Source organism: Pongo pygmaeus, chromosome 18, assembly GCF_028885625.2.
Source record: "Pongo pygmaeus isolate AG05252 chromosome 18, NHGRI_mPonPyg2-v2.0_pri, whole genome shotgun sequence".
NCBI lineage: Eukaryota > Metazoa > Chordata > Mammalia > Primates > Hominidae > Pongo > Pongo pygmaeus.
Genome location: NC_072391.2, coordinates 68,852,425 through 68,874,900, shown reverse-complemented (window position 1 = coordinate 68,874,900; position 22,476 = coordinate 68,852,425). Strand labels below are relative to the sequence as shown.

The 22,476-nt window shown below is 45.3% G+C and overlaps 1 protein-coding gene across 5 annotated transcripts in view; it reads right to left on the bottom strand.

Annotated features, from left to right (window-relative positions):
- Window positions 1-1,153: 1,153 nt before the first annotated feature.
- ZFHX3 (zinc finger homeobox 3) overlaps window positions 1,154-22,476 on the bottom strand; it is a 275,007-nt gene continuing 253,684 nt past the window's right edge. For all 5 annotated transcript variants that reach the window (XM_054452977.2, XM_054452980.2, XM_063654491.1 and 2 more), the window contains 3 exons: window positions 17,953-18,055; window positions 11,189-16,636; window positions 1,154-6,975 (listed from right to left, as the gene is read on the bottom strand). In XM_054452977.2, coding sequence (XP_054308952.2) covers window positions 5,303-6,975; window positions 11,189-16,636; window positions 17,953-18,055 — 7,224 coding nt within the window. In that variant the 3' untranslated portion in view covers window positions 1,154-5,302. The remainder of the gene's footprint in view (window positions 6,976-11,188; window positions 16,637-17,952; window positions 18,056-22,476) is intronic.

Sequence of the window (22,476 nt, the reverse complement as noted above, 5' to 3'; positions counted from 1 at the left end):
CTGTTTGGCATAGAGGTTCCAGCGCTGGCCAGGGAACCACCTTTCCTCCCTGAGCACTAGTAATGCCAGTGTCAGTTGTGGAATTCTTTTAAGTTTTGAGTTAATAGGGTCACTACTTTTTGAATGCCTGCTGCAGAAACTAAGAAAAATGGCTGGCTGAGCCAATAGAAGAGGATTTTGTAGCTCAACTCCTGGGGAAGAAAATACTCCTTTTGACGGAGGGCAGGTGCTGTAGACCTTGCAAGGACATAGCCAGTCTGCAATGTCATCCAGGCCCACCCGCTAAAGTTTTCAAAGTATTTATTAGCTGTGGCTATAAATTAGAGATGAATAGAAGGTCTTCAGGCCTGATCTTGGAGGCATTCCTTATGAATGAAGTTCAAGCATTTGCTGTGGTAGGGGAGGGTTTTTGTAAGAGGACTGAATCATCTCTTGTATGCAGACATTACATTACTGATACTGCTGTTGTGCAGACTGGGCCTCTCAAATTCTGCTCTAACAGAGGTTTAGAAAAGTCTTTTGCTAGGACAGGTAAATGTAGTCAGTTATCCACTTAGTTCAACTTACCGTTCATATCTTTCTGTCATAAACACTAGATCCAATTCCCATTTCAAAAAAGTTGAACCTACCTTTCTCATGGCTATCAGTAAAACTTTTTTGCCTGCAATTGTGTCAAGCATCGAAAACTTTCATATAAATATTTGAATTAAAAATCTAGTTGCTATTAGGGCACTCTGGGGCCAAATATCGTCCAAGATATCAGGCGTTCCCCCTCCCAATGAAGTAACGCAGACAGCATCATGGCCCAAACTTCTGACATTCATGAGCCCCAGGAGATGGGAAATACAAGCGTCTTTAGAAACACTAAAGGGCTTGTGTACATCCGTTTGTACCTTGGGATAAGTACTCCCTGCACATACAACCTCAAGGTATTCACATTTATACTTTGCCAGCCATCATCAGCCTCTCTCTCCTGCACACACACACATGCATGTGCACAAATCTGGTAACAGAGACAGGAACTTTTGCTCATATTTTTTTTTTAATGTATCACAATGAGCAGGAAACATACTTGATGAAATATTTTCAAAGGAGTATATTCAATTACCATCTACAATCAACTTAACTATGACAACAAAGTTTTTGTGACAAATTTTCTTTTTTCAGTTTGAAAGTTCCATGTGGTTCTGTTTGTTAGTCTCCATGTATTTTGGTACAGTTCGAGATCAGCATTGTTACAGTAACAAAAAAGCTAACAAGACTACATTATAGAAAAACACCAAGAACATCATTTTTGGTTTCACTTGCTCTATTTTTTTTTGTTTTTTTTTTTTTTTTTTTTTTTCTTTTTGTACATTGCAAAGGCTGTTCATATACCTCTTCACCTCAGGGTCACGTTCATTTATGCTTTCTTTCCTACCCAAACTTGCCCCCCTCCCCCCTGAAGAAAGTAAACAAACAAACAAACAAAAAACTAGTCAAAGCTTTGTTTCACAGTGGGCAGTATCTCAGCGCCAACAAACAACTCAATTTATGCTTCTATTTAAAATGTTTTAATTTATTATTTAAAAAAAATATATGTCCATGAACATCAAGTGCACTGGCTTGGGTCACTGCCTCTCTCTCCTGCAACTTCCTGCCATGCCTGATAAACTCAGGTTTAAACACATGCCGTCTGTTTTACTTTATTTTCAATTGTGTAAAACTTTGGCCACATTCATCTCTTTAAAAAGCTTGTAATTAAAAAAAAATTCCTAGATGTATTAAATTTTTCCTTGTGTAGATATGTGGTTTTTGGAAGGATGGAGGAAAGATGGATGAAATAACTCCCATTCCGTGGGTCAGACTGGTGTCTAGCACCAACCCACACTATAGGGAGAAAACCAAAAAACGAAGTGTTAATGGAGGTGAAGAACTAATAATTTAAAAAGCAAGTGGAAATATATCCTACCCAGCTACCTACAATGCAGCAGACAGGAATAAATTCCCCAAGTGAGATAAAGCTAAACAGTTGAGCATTGTAGTGAATTCATGCTTTGTAAATAGTACTGGTCATAGCCACGGTGGCTGTCAGCCCACAAACATCTGACTTATGTTGGACCTCTAATGTTCACCATCACTGACTGCTTTGCTACTTCTGGGTTAGTGCTGAGAATTATTCTTACTTTTTTCAATGAACATATATGTGGGCGGTTTAGTCATAGAGGAAAGCATTAAGGGTGCAACCCACTCCACTCCAGGTTGAAACAATCAATCACATAACCCCTCTGAGAACACTAGGTGGGTGGAAGCGTGCTCAGCCAATCTATTCAACCACCTTATTGTTGCCAAATACCCACGGCTCAAGGCATGGCGTAACAGAACACTGACAGTCACTCTGCCTCACAGAGGGAGGATGGCATAGTAGCTCCAAAAAAAAAAAAAAAAAAAACAAAAACCCAAATCATCAGGGAAGGGGCAGCAAAATTATAAAGAAAAGAACTTAAAGTTGAGGGGGGGAGGGAAAAGGATAGAAATTGCACTATTACCAAGCAATATCATTTTTAAAAACAACGTTTTCAGAGAAGACCTAGCAGAATTTGACAGGTAAAGCTAGTGTTAAATTGTTAACTGATATCACATAGAGAACCAAAAACAAAAACAATTTTTTTTCTATATGGTACAGACACAGAGTAACATACAACAGTTAAATGGCAAAAAATATATATATATATTTCATAGAGTTACAAACAAGATAAAATAATGGAAAACAAAAAACTGTACAACTTTAAAATTTAAAAATGTTCATCTCAAACACAGGAAGAAATACAAGATTTCTTGTTAAAAGGAAATAGCTTGTTAAAACAGTAAATGTTTTGCGTACTTGCTTTTGACATCTTATGCTACAACTGGATACTGGTATGAATAGTTAGATGGTATTCTTTAGTATTTCTACTTAAAAAAAAAACAATTAAAAAAGGAATTTGCACTGTGCATCAGCCTAGTTAGAAATATGTACAACATTTCAGGATCTACTATTTCATTAAACTAAAAACAAATTCATAAAAATAAAATAGTCCCGGCTAAAAAAGAAAAAAAGAAAAAAAAATCCATTTTCAGATCTTGGAATGCTCCAGTCTTTTGCAAAGTCGATGAGTGGCTTCAGCACTGGGGAAAGAAGCCTGAAAGGTGACCAATGGAACCTGCATTCACAGTCTTCAAAGTTCCCTTTTGAAACATAAGGAAGAAAACGAAGGGAAGAAGGATTTCACACTTTGGGGGCAAGGGGAGATGGTTTCTGTTGATGTTTAGCTATGAAAGTGAAACAGCAAAGCATCTATTTGTCTCCAAAATCTGTGTTTTAGCAGCACAAAGTTTTCAAAGGTCAGACCATTTATTTATTTATTTATTTTTTTACATGAGAAGGGGTGTGTGTTACAGGAATATGGATATTAACAGAAACAAGTGCCTCACATACGGTTCCTTTTTTGCTTTCTGTACATTGCTATCTGCTGCTTTGTTGGCTGCGCTCTGGATCACTCGCCGCTCAGACTGCCTAACACAAGGACAAAACTTTGAAGTAAAAAATGTGTCTTTTGGTATCTGGAATTGTCATTAACAGTTGCCTCTCTGCGTGCAGAAGAAGCACATAACAACCTGGGAATCTTCTGTTTTTCTCTTTCTTTTATTAAACTAAGTCTTGTTTGTTTAAATCAGAAACAAATTCTCAAGTAACAAGAACCCTTTCCCTTTTTTCTGCATCAGCAGTGAAAGGGTGTGTCTTTGGATTTTATTTAAAGCATGAAATTTTCTTTTCTGAGAGGAAAGAAAAAACAAACACAAAACCAAATCCCTAACCAAAAACTTTTTTAGAAAAGAAAAGTACACAGCCAATTACACAAATGGAAACAAATCCTTTAGTATAGAAAAAGAATATTTGAAGCTCCTACCAAACAAGGAGGAAAAGAAGGGGTACAAAGAAAAGCCAAAAGAAGGATAAATAAAAAATAAATGCACAAGGCTAACAGACACAGGTAACTAGAATTATATGCCTTTAAAAAGTTTCAACTCCCCAACCAAAAATAATCTGTGAGGATCCTAATGACCCCTAGAGTCCCTTGAAATTCTTTCTTTAGTTTTATAAATTCTGCAGCTCCCTCTAAGAAATGAAGGCAGCTACCTTAAGTGGGAGATTATAGGATGGGAGGTGGGAGATTATAGGACGGGAGGTGGGAGAAGGAAAGAGAAAGTGGAATTAAGGGACAAAGGGGGAGAAAAGCTTAGGTGAATCAACGGATTGCAATCTATCTGCTAGGAATGAACAAGACAACATCAAATGAGGAGCTGTCAGCTGGACCATACAAAAATCTAAATGTACACAAAAGTTTTTTTTTTTTCCTTTTAAATCTACCATACTGCTTCAGTTCATTTCCAATGCAACAATCTACTCAACATCAAAAATGGTCATATCTATCATAAATACAGAAAGTCAGTTTTTAAAACTTATTTTTTTTTAAGCTACAAGTCCTCAACACTCTTTGTGTGTGTGGGTTTTTTTTTTTTTCTCTGAAAGTGGGAGTGCTTAACTTTTCCCCTTGAAATTGGCTTCAGCAGAAAAGCTATCCTTAAAAATCCCCAGAAAGCTAAAGCAGTTCACATTGTTCTTCTTGAATACTTTCTGCCCATTTTTAAATTAACAAAACAAAAAATCTTTTTCTGGAACAACAACAAAAAAAAACTGAAAAAACAATAATAATATATAAAACAATGATTCTGAAAACAGAACAAAGTGTGAGCGATTGACCTGAGAATAAAAAGACATTACATTTCTTTTTTTCTTTTAGCAAGCCATTGGTATCTGAATGCTAAGATAGCAAGAAATTTAAAACTGTAACAAGGTGGACTGCTTTCCCATACAGTGCATGCCGGGCTCCTCTGTGCTATCAGCGTGGGGCGTTTATTGAAAAGGGGCAAATATACAAGGGGTTTAAGCTCCAAAGACATTAGGGAGGCCCTGCGGACTTCTGTTTCCCAGACCAATAGTACCTTCAAAAGGACACAATATAACAGGGTTAGGGCTTTTTTTTTTTTTTTTAAGTATTTATTAAAAGAAAAAAAAAAGACAAGAATGTAAAATCACCGGCATAGATAGGTATATGGGAAAACAACCCACGCTTTTTCTTTTTTTTCCTTTTTTTTTTTTGTTTTTTTTTTTTGTTTTTTGGTTAGAAGCTTTGGAATTGCAGTTAGTCTATTTTTGAAATTGGTTTGTTATTAATTTTTGTATTTAAATTCATTTGTTTGTATTGTTCATCTTCAAAGCTTACAATCTGAAGGTGTCCGTTCCTACACTGGTCAGACCACTGTCCTTGGGGCAGCTGGGGTCTTTGGGACCCTCCACCGGGCTCGCCGGTCCGTCGGACTTTTGGCTGAGATCCGTGTCAGACTCCTCCGAATAGTCGTCTGTTGGCATCGAGGGCTGAACCCCTGAGGTGCTGCATGAACTTGAGGTAACCGTTGAAGATGAGGAGAGAGGAGGAAAAGAAGGGGGCTTCGCTGCCGAAGCCCGGGAGACCACTTGCGGCCAAGACTTCCTGGAGGCATGGGGGGAAGCGGAGGAGGGGGCGGCGGCCGACGGGGGAGGGGGGCTGTCGTTTGAGTGAGCGGCAGACTGCGAGGTAGATGCGGTGCTAGGATCGGGGAAGCAGGCAGAGTGAGGTAATAAACTAGGGTGCTCTTTGGCGTTTCTTGCTGCTCTCGTGATTGTTCTGTGTTTGTGCAAGGCCGACTCGAGATGTTGACTCAGAGCTTCCTCCCCACAGAGCGCGCTCTCGCACGCCAGGCAGTGGTACGAGCCGCCGCCGCCGCCACCGCCACCGCCGCCACTGCCGCCGCCGCCGCCGCCGCCGCCGGTGGGGACGTGAAGCACCATCTCTTGCAGGTTCACCACAGACTGGCCGAAGAAGCAGAGGGACTTCAGGTGGCTCCTCGCCGCCTCCTCGTCGCCGAAGCCCGCCTGGCACTTGCGGCAGACCAACTTGTACTGCACCTTTGGAACAATGAAGGGGTCGTAGAGGGAGTCCGCACTTTTGCTTTCTGCTTCTGGCTCTTCAGGGGGTTTCGGCAGGAGGGGGGACACCTCACGGGGGGCGTTTTTCTGTTCTTCTGGTTTGGGGGATTCTTTGGCAGGGTCTTTGTCTGGGGAAGCAGCCCCCGGGGGGACTGGGGTTTGGCTTGCTTTGGGCTGCTGCTGCTGCACTTTTTGCTGCTGCTGCTGCTGCTGTAGTTGCCGCTGCTGCTGCTGCTGAATTGCCTCCTGCAGACTCTGCTGGTATTGCTGGTACTGCTGCAGTAGGGAGCCTGGGGACAGCCCCATCAGGGCCTGCGACAGTGCAGGGCTGTAGGGGAACAGGCCTTCCATGCCATACATAGGCTGCAGGTACCCGCTCTGCAGGGCGCCAGGGATCTGGGGAGCATAATAAGGAGAAAAGCCTGGTACAAAGTAAGGAAGGAACTGGCTCGTGAGCAATGCTGTGGGGTCCGAAGTCAACGCGGCCTGCAGGGCCTGCAGCTGTGCAGGGTCTACCGCATACTCCATGGTGGGCAGCGGGGCTGAGATCGTGGCTGCAGTTGCCGTGGGGGCCTCTCCTTTCTCCTTCTTGGGGACAGGCAGGGGTTCCCCTTTCCCTTTGTGTGCCTTTTCCTTCTCCTTTACTTTCTCACTGTCTTTGTCCTTGCGTTGCTGCTGCTGTTGCGGTGGGAGCTGTGGTGTGGGTGGCGGCTGGGCTGCTGGCGGCGGGGGAGGCTGCTGCACCTGTGGCTGCTGCTGCTGCTGGGGGGGTTGCTGAGGGGCCATCGCCATGGTGGCTTGTGCTGGGGTTGGGGAGCTCAGCGACGCTGAGGACGGTTTATTTGGTAATCCAGATGTGGGGAGGCCAGGGGAAGGAACAGTTGTGCTGGGCAGACCCATCAAGTTCGGCTTAGGAGACGTTAAAGCTGAAAGGAATGGAGACAGAAATCACCCGTCAGTCTGGGCAGGGGTAGGGCTGAAGCTCAAGACGTTTTGCCAGTGTCACTGGCACACAGTCTGAGATGTCAAGGCTTGAAGGATCCTCTCAAAATGAGCATTTCCAACAGAAGTATCCCACCAGGCTCAGGGCTGGACAACCTTGTATTCTAATGAGGATTCAGTCCTGGGTCAGCTCCCATACTTCCCCTTTCAGCCAAACAACTTCCAACACCTTCCTGCCCAATGTGCCACACCCGCTAGTTCACATTTTCTTTGCCAAGTACTCCCAGCTACCATTCACTCTGCCCAACTGCAATTAGTCTAGAGGCCCCAAAGCTAGCTGTTTCTAGCTGGGGCCCATTTGCACCAAAGGCCTTCATCACAAAAATAGTATGGCCACGAGGTCTCCAGAGAAGTTATCTGGAGGACAGCGGCAATAGGAGAGAAGAGAACAAAAGCAAGAAAGCTAGCACGGCCACATGAACAAACAAAACAGGCTCTACATGTGTTCCTCCTCTCTGACCTCTGTTGCTGCAGTTGACTGGATGCTTTCGGAGGGTAGAGAGAAGAAGATGAATAGGAAAGTGTGGGGGAAGGGCCTGGGAAGAAATAAGAACAATCCATTCAGGGAAAATTGCTTCCATGCCTTGGCCCAGCTGATCTGCTTCAACAAGTCTACTCAACAGTATAACCGCCTAGGAATAGGATTCTGGAATCCGCTGGAGAAACGACCACCTTCTCTTCCTGCCCCTGTTTGAATGATACACAGGAGGGCCAGTGGGACTGTAGATGGTTGAGGAACAACCGCAGGAAAAGGAGAAAAGCCATGTCAGAAATGGAATAGCCCAAGATACTGACACCAATTCCCAAGACATCACAACCTACCCCAAGCACCACTGCCTATGGATAGCAAAGGTCTCTGACTGTGTCACCAGGCCCTCATGGACTGGAGTCCCATCCTTGATCATACTCACCCCTAATCTACCACCGCTCCCTGCAATGCCTTCACCGACCCGAGAGCCTAATACCCTCCCTGACCCATAGCTATCTCCTGGTTTGAGTCATCAGTTCCAAGGTAATGCAAGAGGGTGTTGCTACGGATGGTACTCCAAGCTTCAGGTGTGTTGAGACTAGCAAGATAGTAGGTAAGGACAGCATGGGGGTGGGGTGCAGCGTGTGCTGGACGATGAAAAGCTGAGAAAACAAAGAGCAGGATCCCACAGGCAACAGCTCTCAGAACACCTCTATATTCACCATATCCAAGAAACTAGATGGTATATACATCTCTTCAGAGGACAACAAAATGCAAAATCAAAATCTTATTTGGACCTCACCTTCTGCTGGAAAGCTGGGGAAGGAGTTCCATAACATGACACTGAGAAAAAAAAGCAAGAAAAAGCACTCTGAAGCCCAGACCTGGGGGAAGACTGCTGATTTCTGGCTATCATGGTAGTGTTCACCATCAAAACCCTCAGATTTCAGATGAAAAGAACAAGACTGCTTCAAATTGCCAATCCCAGACAAACATCTGTTAATACTGGATAGCCAAGGAGAAAGGTTCCTTCAGCATCTCATCATCCAGTGTCCTCAATGCACATAAGACACCAGAGAAGATATGTGTGACTCTACTCAGAAAAGCTTAGTAAAGACTTGTTAGTTAAATTGGCACAAACAAGACAGAGACAGAGTAGATTATGAGTTCTAAACTTGGGACATGGCTCTGTCTCCACTAGGCAATGGGCCTGCTCTCAGTGGGGCAAGGAAGGAATATCTAGAGATTTCCCCATCCCCATGGCTCCAGACTTTTAGGAGAAAGATTCAGGTCAAAAAGCCTTAAACTGTGTGTCTTCAACTGATGGTCTGTATAAGAGGTTCAAATTTTAAGAAACGTTTACAAATCTGTACTATTTACCAAGCCTTGCACTAGCCATGCTAGACACAGTAGCTCAACACACTCACAACTCTGTGACATCCTTTTTCTGATCTGTAAGATCAGAATCAGGCAAGGTACTTCATCCCCCCAGGACTTACTCCTACAACTCTGGAGTCACACTGACCCTGTGGGATTATGGTCACACACATCAGACATGTGACCCTGGGACTTTCGGTTGAACTCTTGGAACCTCAGCTTTCCACAACAGATGGTTATAAGGATTAAATAAAAGACCATATTGATAGAAAAAGGTTAGCATTGGGCCTGACATATAATAGATGTTTAATAAACACAAGTTCGCTCCTTCCCTCCCATTCCAGATCCAGTGTTTTTGAGAGCTGTGTTACGGTCAGGTGATGATAACTGGGGTATGTCTGCTGCCCTGAATAAATAAGAGCTTATCTTTCTATCTCGAGTCCACTCTAAGTGGTCAGAACCTGAGTAGCACTAAACATATACCTGTTGACTGACTGGCTCATATTGGGTGTTGTGGAAGGAGCACATAGCACTGGGAGCCCAGAGGCCTGGGTGGGAGCTCTGGCTCCTACCCTAGCTTGTTGAATGGTCTTGACCTCTCTGGGCCTCAGATTTCTCATCTGTAAAACAAGCGGAATAAATCATACATTCTGATTCTACTTTTTTTCACATTACTGTGATGTGTTAAGCCTTCCCAAGCCCCTCTGCCAGGGTCCTGGGCTGCAGGGGTAATTAAGTGCTTCGCTATTTTCCATAGTTTGTTTTCCTGGCTTATGTGTAGCTGGCTTTCTGTGACATGACTTGTCAACACATATAAGCAACAACGTCTATGTCTTAATGCTTTCTTTTCTTATTCTCTTTGAATAAGAAATGGGGACCAGGAATGCAGTAGACTTATGTTTGGTAAAACACCACTCAAAGTGTAAAATGTGGAACTAATTCAACCAGAAACTAAGACTGCTGTGGGAAGCAGCACAGCTGCTTTAACCCCTGGGAACAGGGACACATTTTGAAGGCAAGGTAGCATTAGGAGGGGTTCTCCTTTGGTGAACTGGAGCTAATCATTTCAGGCCATTGTGGGGGGAATTTGCAGACTTGTGTCTAAGCCTAACAGGACCCTGGAGGTGAAGGTCCAATTTAGCAAAGATGGCTGGATCCAGAGATGTGAAGACAGAGAAGGAGAAACAAGAGAGGTATGTAGGAAGAACTGGAAAACTCCCTATTAAGTGCGACTATAAGAGCGCCAAGTATGTATGATTCTCAATGATCAGGAGCAAGGAAAGGGAAATGGGCAAAAGGAAAAAATAGAGGTAACTGAGGACCTCTGAAATGTGCATCAGTATTTGAACAGAACCACGTTGCCCAATACAAGATTGCTGGTCAGTGCACTCAAGTAGAACGGTCATCTTGTTAAAAACAGCCACTATTGTTCTGGCTAGAAGAGAACCCCAATATTAAGGATCTACCACATAAGAGCTTCTTTCTGATAGCAGTTCTTTTTTTTTTTTCTTTTTTTGAGACAGAGTCTCGCTGTGTCACCCAGGCTGGAGTGCAGTGGCACAATCTCAGTCCACTGCAACCTCTGCCTCCAGGATTCAAGCGATTCTCCTGCCTCAGCCTCCCGAGTAGCTGGGACTATAGGTGCATACCACCACACTTGGCTAATTTTTGTATTTTTAGTAGAGATAGCGTTTCACCATGTTGGCCAGGCTGGTCTCGATCTCCTGACCTTGTGATCTGCCTGCCTCGGCCTCCCAAAGTGCTGGGATTATAGGCATGAACCACTGCACCCAGCCCTGATAGCAGTTCTTTTGCCACCGTAGCTCTCTCAAGAAGGCAGGGACCCCAGGTGAGGGCAAAGAGTTGATTTAAATGCTCTTGGACCAGTTTTCTTAGGGCATAATCCAGAATTAGCTAGGACTGACTCAGGTGTCTTATATTTATAACAAATATCTGGCATTTCCACAAGGACTGAATGAAAGGGTCTATGATAGAAACTTCTTTCCTGAAATATTCCAGAAATTAGTATACCAGGACCCTCAAGTTTTTCCCCATTATAGGGGATAAGAGTGGTTTCAAAGGAAACTGTTCTGACCAGGAGGTCCCATCCCTGACACACCAGTACTTGAGAGACTCAACAGGAACGAACTGAAGTCTTGTTGCTTTTAAAGAACTAGAAAGGGAAGCTTCCCATCTGCCCAGCACTCAGAGGGTTTGGGTGGTATCCACATAACAGAATGCTGACTGGGCAGCTATTTAGCCCTGAAACAGTGTCCTAGAGCAGAACCCACCTGTGTTGGATGGAGTAAAGCCTGGCAAGGAGGGGCTGTTGAGGCCCGGGAGCAACACAGGAGGAATGCCCTGGAGCGCTGGATATGCTGTAGGAAGGTTAAGGGCCTGAAGAGGGGCGTTGTCAAACATCCCTTGCTGCTGAGCTGCCAGTCCAAGGACCTCGTTGGCCTTTTTAATCCGGTCCAACTCTTGTTGAGCCATCAACTGACGTACGGTGGCTGGGTCAAAGTATTCTTTCTCCTTGTCCAACTGGCTTCCAATGGTGTCTTTAACTTTGGAGATATGCTGTTGGGAAAAGATATGGTCACGTACAGACAGCCGAGCGCTGTACTTGATGCCACACAAAGTGCACTCTGTTTTGGGTCCCTCATAACTCGTTTGGTTTATACCAAAATGCTTGGCCATGCTTAACTTGGACTTCTTTTCTTTTGCTCGGGCATTCTGGAACCAGACCTGAACGACTCTCTTTGGCAGTCCAATGTCATTGCCCAGGACCTCACATTCTAGCATAGTGGGTGTCCTGTAGTCATTAAAGCATGACTTGAGGACCTTCAGCTGCAGATTGGTCATTTGAGTGCGAAAACGTTTCTGCCCAGGCCGATCCCCGCTGTCACCAGATTTGCCTGCAGATCCACTCGCACCAGGACTCGGGGAGCAGGGGTCTGCAAGGCTTGAGGTTTCACTGTAGTCCACCGTACCTTCATTGTCATATTCCTTGCTATAAAAGCTCGGGGCTGGGCTGACCAGACCAGATGACAACCGATCTTCATACTCAGACATTGCCATCATGGCCACTTTGGTCAACCCTTCGTTGGGTGCAGAAGAGGATTTGGTTTCAGTTGCTATTCCCGTTGCACTGTCATTATCTGCGTTGCCCTCATCTCCAGTTGTGGTATCTGTGATTGCTGTGTTGACAGAGGAACAGTCATCGTTGTCCAGCTTAGTTTGGTCAAAGTTTAGATTAACTGAGGACATGGAGGGGCTTTCAAAGTCTTCAATCCCTTCCACCTTAATGGAGGAAGGGCTTAGAAGAGTTCTGGGCGACAATTCCATGGTTTTACTCACAGGTGAGAGGGGGACACCCTGACCATCACTACTGCTTGGGGGTAGGTGGGAAAAGCTAGTTCCGTCAAAAATATCTCCTTTCATCTGAAGTCCCCCATCACAGTCTAAGAGCATCGCAGACAGAGTTAGGTTGTAGCCAGCTCTCTTGGCTTCATGCCAGTGACGGGACCGGATATGAGCCTCGAGAGCAGTTTTGGCTTTGAAGAGCGCCCTGCAAAAAGGGCATCTCCTGTGGGCCTGCGCTGGGCCTACAGCCCGGAACTGTCCTTTCCTTTCCCGAGCTCGGGTGTTCTGAAACCAGACTTGTACCACACGTTTCTTCAAGCCCACCTCGTGTGCAATGTGATCCAACATCTTTCGAGTTGGATTGGAATCCAGTAGATACTTCTGGTAGAGAATTTCTAGTTGTTCTGGTGTGATGGTTGTTCTCAAACGCTTGTCTCTCTGAGGCTCTTCTCCTCCCGTCCCACTGTCATTTTCGCCAGGGCTTGCACTGGCCTTTTCCTCCAGCTTCCTCTTGAGAGTGTTCATCGTGGAGGTTGGAGTTGAAGGAGAAGTGGCTGAGCTTGCTGGAATCTGAGGTATGGCCCCAGAGAGCAGCTGGCTGGCCAGGAGTGGGTTACTGGGATCAAAGAGCATGAAAGGCATATCCAGGGACCTGTCCAAAAACTGGGGGTGGATGAACTGGTTCTGCGCACTCAGGAAGTGGAGCTGCTGATGCTCCTGCCAGTGCTCAAATGACGGAAATGCCAACTTACACTGGTCACACTGGTAGGGGATTAGCTGAGGAGGTAGGTTTGCGAGCTGTTGAGGAGTTGATGTGTGGAGGGGCTTGAGGGGCAGGTGAGAGAGCTGGGAAGGACTGGGGCTCGACTGGGGTAAGGGGCACTGCGGAGGGGGCGCTTGTGGAGGAGGCTGTGGCAACGAAGGCAGGGACGCCAGCTGGGGGAGCTTCTGCTGGGGAGTGTTGGTCTTCTGCTCGGGCTGCTCTTGCTGCTGCAGCTCTGGCTTTGGTTGTCCTTGCTTTTCTTGGGTTTGGTTTGGCTGTGCACTGGGAGCTTCCGCCAGCTTTGGTTTCTCATCGCCTGCCTCTGTTTTTGAATTGAAGGTGGCCAGTTCCTCAGCCTCCGCTGTAAGCTGCAAGAAAGCGGAGGAAGCTGTATTATTGGCTGATGGTGTTGGGGCGCTGTAAGCCTGTGAGGGCATCGGGGTACTGCAGGACGAGCTGGTAGGCGTCAGGATTTCCATGGCATCCATGGAATCCTCATTTTGGCTGTCGTCCTGCCCCTCCTCATCCTCATCCTTGTAACACAGCTTCTTCTGGTGCTTGATGAGATCAAAGATGCGCTGAAACACCAGGCTGCATTTTTTGCACTGGTAGTTCAAGTTGCTTGTTCGAATGTATCTATCGTTTGTAAGCTCACGCCGCTCTCCATCTTTGCCCTCTCCCTGATTCTCATAATTCTTCCTGGCTTTCTGTCGGGCATTCTGAAACCACACCACTATAACTCGGGTTGGAAGGTTCAGTAAATTAGAGAGTTGCTCAAATTCATCATCCTTTGGGTAAGCATTGGCATCGAAGAAGTCCTGTAAGACCCTCAGCTGGTAGTCTGTAAACCTTGTTCTTGAAGACCTCTTGCTTCCCCAGTACTCCTGCTTTGGAGGTTCCGGCGAAGGGGGCCGGGAGTCAATCTTGAGCTCCTCCAGGCTGGTGATAGGAGGATTACTGAAGTTGTAAGGGGAGTCCTTGTTACGCTGCCTCTCTTTGAAGAGAGTGTTCCTGAACCAGTGCTTGATCACTTTCTGGGGCAACCCGGACTTGTCTGCCATCTCTTTGATTTGCTCTTCACTGGGGGAGTTGTTAATGTCAAAATATTGCCGCAAGACTCGGAGCTGATCATCTGTGATCCTGGTGCGAGGCCTCTTGTTCTGCTGCTGGAGCAGGGTTGGATTGAGCTGATGCTGGTAGAGTTGGGCCAGGTCCGCAGGCAGAGGCTCCACAGGTCCCAGCTGCGGGGGTAGCTGAGCCGGCAAGGTCTGCAGCGGCATCGTCTGCATCATCAGCGGCGAGAAGATGGGCAGCTCCATGGGCATGGAGAGCTGGGTGAGCGGCACTGACGGCTGGGCCGGTGCAATTGTAGGTGAGGTGATGGGTGGGGCTGATGCGGGGATGGCTGGTGTGGACGCCGGCTGAGGCGGCGCTGCCGGAAGTGGGGGTGGAGGGGGTGGAGGGGGAGGTGGTGGTGGCTCTGGGGTCTGGGGCCTCAGTGGGTACAGTTTATCGTAGTGGTCTCTGTACTGTTTGGCAAACCTCTCGAGCTGTTTGAAAGGAAAGTAATTCTGATGAACATGCTCTTGATGACTCTTTAAAATCAAGATGTTGGAAAATAACTTGCCGCAGGAGTCACACTCGAGCTTTTCCAGGTTCTCCCCCTGGTCAGTCTTCCCATTCTTTTTCTGCACCTTCTGCTTGTTCTCATTATATTGAATGACCAACTCAAAGCCAAAGTTCTCCAGCAGGGCCTTGGTGGCGTTCCCTCTGGCATCTGAAGCAATGCGTGGAGGGAGCATAGAAGGCTCAGAACTACCCCCTGTTGCCAACTCTTTCTTCTCTTTGGCCTTCAAGGCATCTGGCAGTGTTTCCTTCGGACCGGTGTTGCCCTCTCCCCCCTCGGCACTGTCCCTCTCTCTCTGGCTTTCTTTTTCCTTTTCTTTGATGACCAATTTGTTCTTCTTTTCAGGGTGCTGGCTTGGCTGAAGGAGGGCAGAGTGACTCTGGGCTACAGAGAGTTGGTTCTGCTGCTGCTGTGGCAAGATCTGCTGATGGCTCTGCTGTGGGACCTGAACCTGAGCCTTCAGATCTTCCAGCAGGCCTGGGCCTGTCCCAGTCAGTGTCAGTGCCCCACTGGTCACTGGCAAGCTCACCTCGGGGTTAAGCTGGAACTCAGCACTGGGGATGTAGAAAGGGAAGAGGAGGTGCTGCTGCTGCTGTAGTTGCAGCAGGGTCTCGGTTGTCATGGGGAAGTGAGGAAGGAGGGTGGGGTTAAACAGCTGAGACTGGATCAGGGCAGCCTGTTGCTGCAGCTCCTGCTGCAGGTGAGCTTGAACTTGAGCCTGGGCCTGGGCCAGCGTTTGTGCTTGTTGTTGTTGTTGTTGCTGTTGCTGCTGCTGTTGTTGCTGCTGCCTGGATGCAATCATATCTGCCAGTTTCTTCCGATTGGCCTCTTTGGGCTCTGAAGGGGAAGCGATGTTGGCACCGATAGGATTCCCCAGGGGTGGCATCCCTACACTCTCAGTGGGCACTTGGCTCAGTAAGTTAGAGCTTGGAGCAATGCCAGCACTGCTTGGATTGGAGGTGGTAAAGGTGTTACTGCCACTGGTGCTCACAGGACTTGGCGTGGAGGAGCTCAAGGAAATACTGCTGCTGTTCCCAGTCCCATTGCTGCTGCCACTTGCAGCCTCCAGCTTGGCTGCCCGGGCCTTGGTTTGATGTAACACAGACCTCATATGGATCTCCAGAGTGGAACTCTGGCTGTAGGCCACATTACAAGTGTTACACTTAAAAGGTTTGTTGTCCGGGCTGCTGGTGGGCTCTGGCTGACCAGTTGCTGATTCTTGAAGGGCTCTCTTTAACTTATGCAGGTGGGAGACAGAATTGTAGTGTACTAGCAGGATATTCTTTTGAGTGAAAGATTCCTTGCAGACGGTACACTTGTAAGGGCGAGAAGGGTCTAGGAACTTTTCCATAGTAAAATTGGGACCTTTTCTGAAAGGCAGAGCTCTCTTTGGCTCTGAGCCCGAGTCTTCTTGTACTGACCCAGAGTCACTGCCCGTTGGGCTCTGTTTATCTTCCAAGTCGCTCTCTTCCTCCTTGTCTTCCTCAACAATTATGGTATGGTCCTCAGCCAGAGTGGGGTCTCCCATTGCCAGGAGGTCCCCATTGGCCAGAAGGCCACCATAAAGCTGTTGGATGTCAGCCTCACTCAGCTCCAGGTGGCTTGTCTCGAGGTGCTTCTTCAGAGCCTGGAAAGTTCGGAAACTGCGCTGACAAAGACAGCACATGGTGGCAGCTCTGATCACATGGTACTGAGAATGGAGCTGCAACTTTTCAATGGTCTTGAAGGCCAGGCTACACTGATTACAGCGGTACTTGTACACATGGCGATCTGACACCGGCAGCTGAGGCCTCTTGGCATGCACTTCATTGAAATGCGTCTGAAGGGCAGCAGAAGTTTTGAAAACCTGGTTGCACCCCTTCTTCCAGCAGAGGAAGCCTGAGTCTTCTCTCACAGAGCCTGGGTCAGCAGGGGAGGGTTTCAAATCTCCGCTTTGCTCTGTGCTCGCGGATGGCAAGATGTTCTTTCCCAGATCCTCTGAGGTTTCTGTTAAAAAAAAAAAAAAAAAAAATCAAACCCAAAGATAAAGAAGGCTTTGTTTCAAGGATGGCACCCAGAGCAGTCTACCTAGTCAGGCCTCATGAACACAGAATCTGATGATGAGGGAAGTGCCCAACCTGAATGACAGAATCTCTGCGGAGCACCTCCTGCTTTCTTTTGTTCCTCCAATAGAGCACATATTATAAACAGGGTGCACATGAACAGAGATGAATAAAAGGAAATACAAAAAGTTTCAATGCATAATAGACCCATGTCATATCACAGATCTAACAGTCTTTTAAATAGCATTTAATTGCTTGACTCAGAATCCTCAATTTCTCAAGAACTGGTTTGAAGGTTACTGATCTTAGACTGGATTTCCCTTTTATGTTCATCTTTTATGCAATAAGAATTTAGCACAGTAGATCTGAAGTGTAGAATATGTGAATTAATGCTGTCCTAAGTTGTGAGGAATTTACAAGAACTGCTGAACATCGTAATATAAGAAATTTGGGGCTACATATTTTTAGGCATTTAATTTCTTGTTATAATGTGACTTCTGATTGCCATCTCTATTCAATAAGCAATTAACATTCAAGTGTTCAATTATTTAAAATACATTTTTTTTCCTATAATAAGATCATCACACCCATAAATACCGAGACCCTTTATCAGGTCATTTGTCCATTGTCTGATATGGAAAACTCACAAGAAAGAGAGGAGGTGGGACAGTCGTATGGCCAAACTCTTCCCAACTTAGAACTCTTCCCACCTTAGAGGTGAAAGATGTAGGACAGCCTCACAGAGGTCTAACCATCCATCTAGCCAGGAAACACTATGTGGCACCAACTACTGTCTACAACAGTGTTCTTTCCAACAGCATCTCTGTGCTTCATCCTAAGCCAATCCCAAAAAACTCAGAAAGAAAGACAACTAATCCAGTGTACCTAAAAATCAACTCACAAGTCCCTACTAATTAAATCCTCAGAAATACAGTGTTTAATGGCTTAGAATGGTAGGGCCTACTGACTGAGTCTCTGGTTATTCACTCCCTAATTGTATAGTTTAAGAAGATGTGTGTGTCTATGCCAGAATTCCACTGGTTCTCATACTGATTTTCTCTCACTTTAAACCATGTGAGTAATATACAAATACATGCCAAGAAGCAGAGTATAAAGTAGCTGATGACAATGCCCCTCATCTCCTGATCAGTTACATTCACCTTAAGAGTACTGTAAGGAATTCCTGAAAACCTTTCTCCATGAACATTTTGGCATTCCATCTTGTTTCAATTTCTTGGGGTCAAGAATAATGATACTGACCAGGCTGCTTTCCTGCCTCTTCCAAATTGGAATTCCCATCTCGATCTGGAACAGCTGCTGGGAGGAACATGCTGCTTGGCATCACCATCTCGGGAGTGGTCACCTGAGGAGCAAGAGCAAGGAGAGTCAAATGGAGAGGAAAGCGACACAAAATAGGAAATGTTTAAAAAATTATTTAATAAGCAAAATTAGCCTTCATCAGTGTAAAGCTAGAGGTGTCTCACTTTTCATAGCTCACTGAAGATTCATGTTTATTAGACAAAGCTCACATCAGTCAAAAGTGTTTCTACGGTTACATTCTGGACATAATTAGCAGTGCACACTTGAAGAATAATCTTATTATTAATATTTTTCCTTTATGCAGAATTTTGACTTTGATCACTGACAATGTTTTGTCATGGGCTGTGAAACTTCTTGTGCAACCAATTAGGTAGATAAGTTGAAAGGCCCACCTTAAGCTGCTGAAAACATAATAAGGGCCCTAATTAAATCATACCTAGTAAAGTACACTGTAATCTTGAAGCAGGGAGCATTGTAGTACTGTTTTCAAAATGTATTCAGGCAAGAGGAGGAGGGGAGTAAGAGTGAAGGAAAGGGTAAGAAGAAAAGAAGAGAACAAAGGGAAGGCTAAGGACACGCAGACATGCTGGCAGATTTTCCAGGAAACAACATTTGTAACCCTTTACAAGCTGACATCAAGCACAAACAAGCCTTTTTTTGTGACTTACTTAAGCCACGATTTCTTCTGGAGTTTCTGCCCAAGGTATACAACATCAGAGGGAACTTCTGACCAACGTCCCAGCCATAGAGGGTGGCCTGCACAGTATTCTACAACAGGGCAGCCCCACCTTGACCATGGCCATTTTTTCTCAATACAGCAATTCTGGAAATCGCCTGGATCCAAACAGCTGCAACTTTTGGGCAGAGCCTCAGATATTTCTCTAGGCCTCCCTGCCATACGGCCAGAAGCCTGTCCAAACAAGTTATCATTTGCCTTATGTTAATGTGATAAGCAGCCCTCGATATCCAATGGAAAGATCAAAGGTTCTTCATTCAAAAAGAAGCAATATCCCTTTGCCTGATATGGGGTGGAAAGGGTAGGTGGCGATGATATTTCAAATGAATTAGAAACCGCCTCCCATTTGATGATAGCCGGAGAAATGGACTGACCTAGCAGTTACAGGACCAGAAACTACAGTCACCACTAACCTTTCTACGTGGCACCCAGCCCCACTTGGAGACATTATTTTTCCATCAAACACAACCGTACTGTGCACAGACATCTTCACTGTCTGTTGCAAAGACTAGAATACTTAGATTTCTGTTCAAAATTTAATATTTTAAATACATTACTATTAATTTTTAATGGTGTGAAGATCCCAGCCTTGCTCAAAATAGCTACTGAGATGTCCACTAGAATCATCAGCAATAAGCTTGACAACTAGAGGAAACCCAGACAGCCACCCCCATCAACATAAGATAACTCCTCATCACACTTAGGGGTATTAGAATAATTTCAGCAACCCAGATGCCAGCGGGTGCAAAAAGTAAGCAACAGGCATCATGGAGAAGCATTCTGAGAAATGCTGTGTTTACGAAGAGCAGGTGTATGGCAGGTGAATGTGTGTGACATAGCATTCTTGCCCCCACAGACATCTGCACCTCACACAAAGCTCATCGGCAGCTGGTTAAGGCTAGCTGTTGATGAATCATTAAGAATGGAGTGGAGATTGCCAAACTCATTCCATCTATTTTCTTTTTAATAGAAGGCATTTCTGACCAGTGTGGTTGGGAAGTCCAGCGGGAATCCAAGAAGTGAAAGGTCACCGATTAATTTATAGTCCTCAGCCGAGGGGGAGCACAAGGTTGGGGGTAAGAGGGGGAGAAAAGGAAAGGAAAAAAGACTCCCCCCCACCTCCTTTCTCGGTTGTAGCTGCAGGATCAGTCCTTTCCTGGGATCTTTAGGAATTATGAAAAATGAATCATGAGAAATTAAAAAAAAGCCCTACAGAGTAAAAAAGAATAAAATTATCTAACACCTCAGCTGCACATCATTATAGAAAACTGTGGGCTTTTCATACGCATTACAGTAACGCAGACATCCCCTCTAACAGACTCAGTACGACGGATCAGTAATTGTTTTCATACACTTTAATTAGAAAAACTCAGATGGCTATGAATAATAATGGAAAAGAGAGACTTTTGCACTTGAAAGGTTGAAGTCAATCAACTGTGAATGACGGCAAAAAAGAAAAAAAAAAAAAAGACACCAATTCATCAGCCCTCTGTTGTCTCGCTGCGACTTTAATCATAATTCCTGATTGGGATTCAAGAAGGCAGTAAGCAGCAGTTCTTTGTCTGCCTTCACCTTCCATCAATTAACTCTCCCCGAAATATAATCATCAACCTCACATGCTCCTCTGCATCTTAATCTGGGCCTCCAAACCTGTAAGTCTTGCCCCATATGTGTTTAAGTAACTACTTTTATCCACCTGCATTCTTCTCATCTATAGTGTACCCAACCTCTCCCTGAAAAAAAGGGGGGGCTGGTATATGAAATTTTGATGGGCAAGAAATTCCCAGGAGGCAAAGAGGAAAGATCCCTAAAGAGAATCCTAAGGATCTGGAAATTCAGGTGGGGTCTGTCTGCGCATGTGTCTGAACAGAGGTTGAGAATGGAAGCTGCCTTGCTACACAGGCTACTGGAGGGCCCCATGTCAGTTCTCAGACACTAACGTTCCCATGCCTTTGCCCATTCTTCCCTCTCCTACCACCTTCCAAAGCTTTTTACTCAAAGCTTTCATGCTTTATCTTGAAGAGCCACAAACATAATCCTGCCAACAGAGTGCATTGAGGAGTCCTTCTGCTCACTGAGGTGATATACATATCCAAAGGCAGACTTCCTTCAACACTTGCCTTGGCACCCCCTTTGTTTTACAATCATATCTGGCTACTATACTGCATGGAATTCAGACTGTCCCAGCCATAGTCTCTAATGGATAGCTGAAAATGGGAAAGTAATAACCCAGCTGTCGGCTGGGTGCAGTGGCTCACGCCTGTAATCCCAGCACTTTGGGAGGCTGAGGCGGGTGGATCACTTGAGGTCAGGAGTTCAAGACCAGCCTGGCCAACATGGTGAAACCCCATCTCTACTATAAATACAAAAATTAGCCAGGCGTGGTGGCGCATGCCTGTAGTCCCAGTTACTCGGGAGCCTGAGACAGGAGAATTGCTTGAACCCGGGAGGCAGAGGTTGCAGTGAGCCTAGATTGCGCCACTGCACTCCAGCCTGGGCGACAAGAGTGAGACTCTGTCTCTAATCAACCAATCCGTCCATCCATCCCAGCTGTGCTGAGCACAGGTAAAGACCTTCCCTTTTGCCAGGAACACTGAGACATGTAGGTTTATGAGAAGACAAAACCTGGTTGTAGCATAACCAGGGTCATGTCAAGTGTGCCAAATTTCAGAGGCCCTCAAATAACTGGTCCTACCACCAATTTTCCTGCAGAACAATATACATGCTTTCTCTCTGTTCCTTCTCCCCCTCTCTGGCCGCAATCCTACAATGTCCATACTTCCAGCCATGGACTCAAAAGCCAAATGAAAAAAGTTCTAAGGTTTGGCCACATGACAGTATAAATCAGCCCAAACATCTACACTTTCTACATTGAATGTACCATCCACATTGATTATTCCGATAATCCATACATCAATAAACATTTAATACATTAAATTATATCCCCCACTCTATTCACTAATGAACCTGAGAAGTAATGAGAAGACAAAAGTTTTTCTGGTTAAGAAAATTCAATTGATTACAGCCATTACAGCACTTGGGTCTCAAGGTTGGCCTCTGCCATGCAAAAGGCAGTTCCATGGTGATCTTCTAGACACCACGTTTTCCTCCCAAACCTTCTGAGCCAGTTCAACTACCTTCCTCCCAGAGTACATGTACGTTGCATGGAAACTTGGGAAGAAACAATCAGCTGACTGGGGTACAGAAAATTTGGAAGCCAACAGTGGCTCTGATATATTCCTAACAAACAGGGTCTCATGCATAACAAAAGAAATGTAGAGTTCTACTCCAGTGCTCAAAACCTCCCAGTTTAAGCAATTTTCATATATAATAGAAACAGAAGCGTTCCACATTGATGCTGAAAGTGTTCAAGCTTAAGCACTTCCAAAATAACACAGTTGAAAAGGAGTAGCCTTGAGTGACTCTCAATTCATTGAATTGACCACCATTTACTAAATAAACACTGTACAGGATCCATGTGCTGCATGCTTCTGAGATGCAGACAGCCAGAGAAAAGTCCCTGTCTCCAAAAAGCTTATGATTCAGACAGAATAAATAACCCTTTAGAGGTCACAAAAGCCTTAGAAATCTAATACAACTTGCAGACTCCTAGGAAAATACTTTCACAGAAAGAATATTCCAGATAATTTTAGGAAATCACAAGCTCCCCAGAAGGAAATCCATGTACTCAAGTGAACTGCCCTTGATCTACTAGGAGAGGTGACATA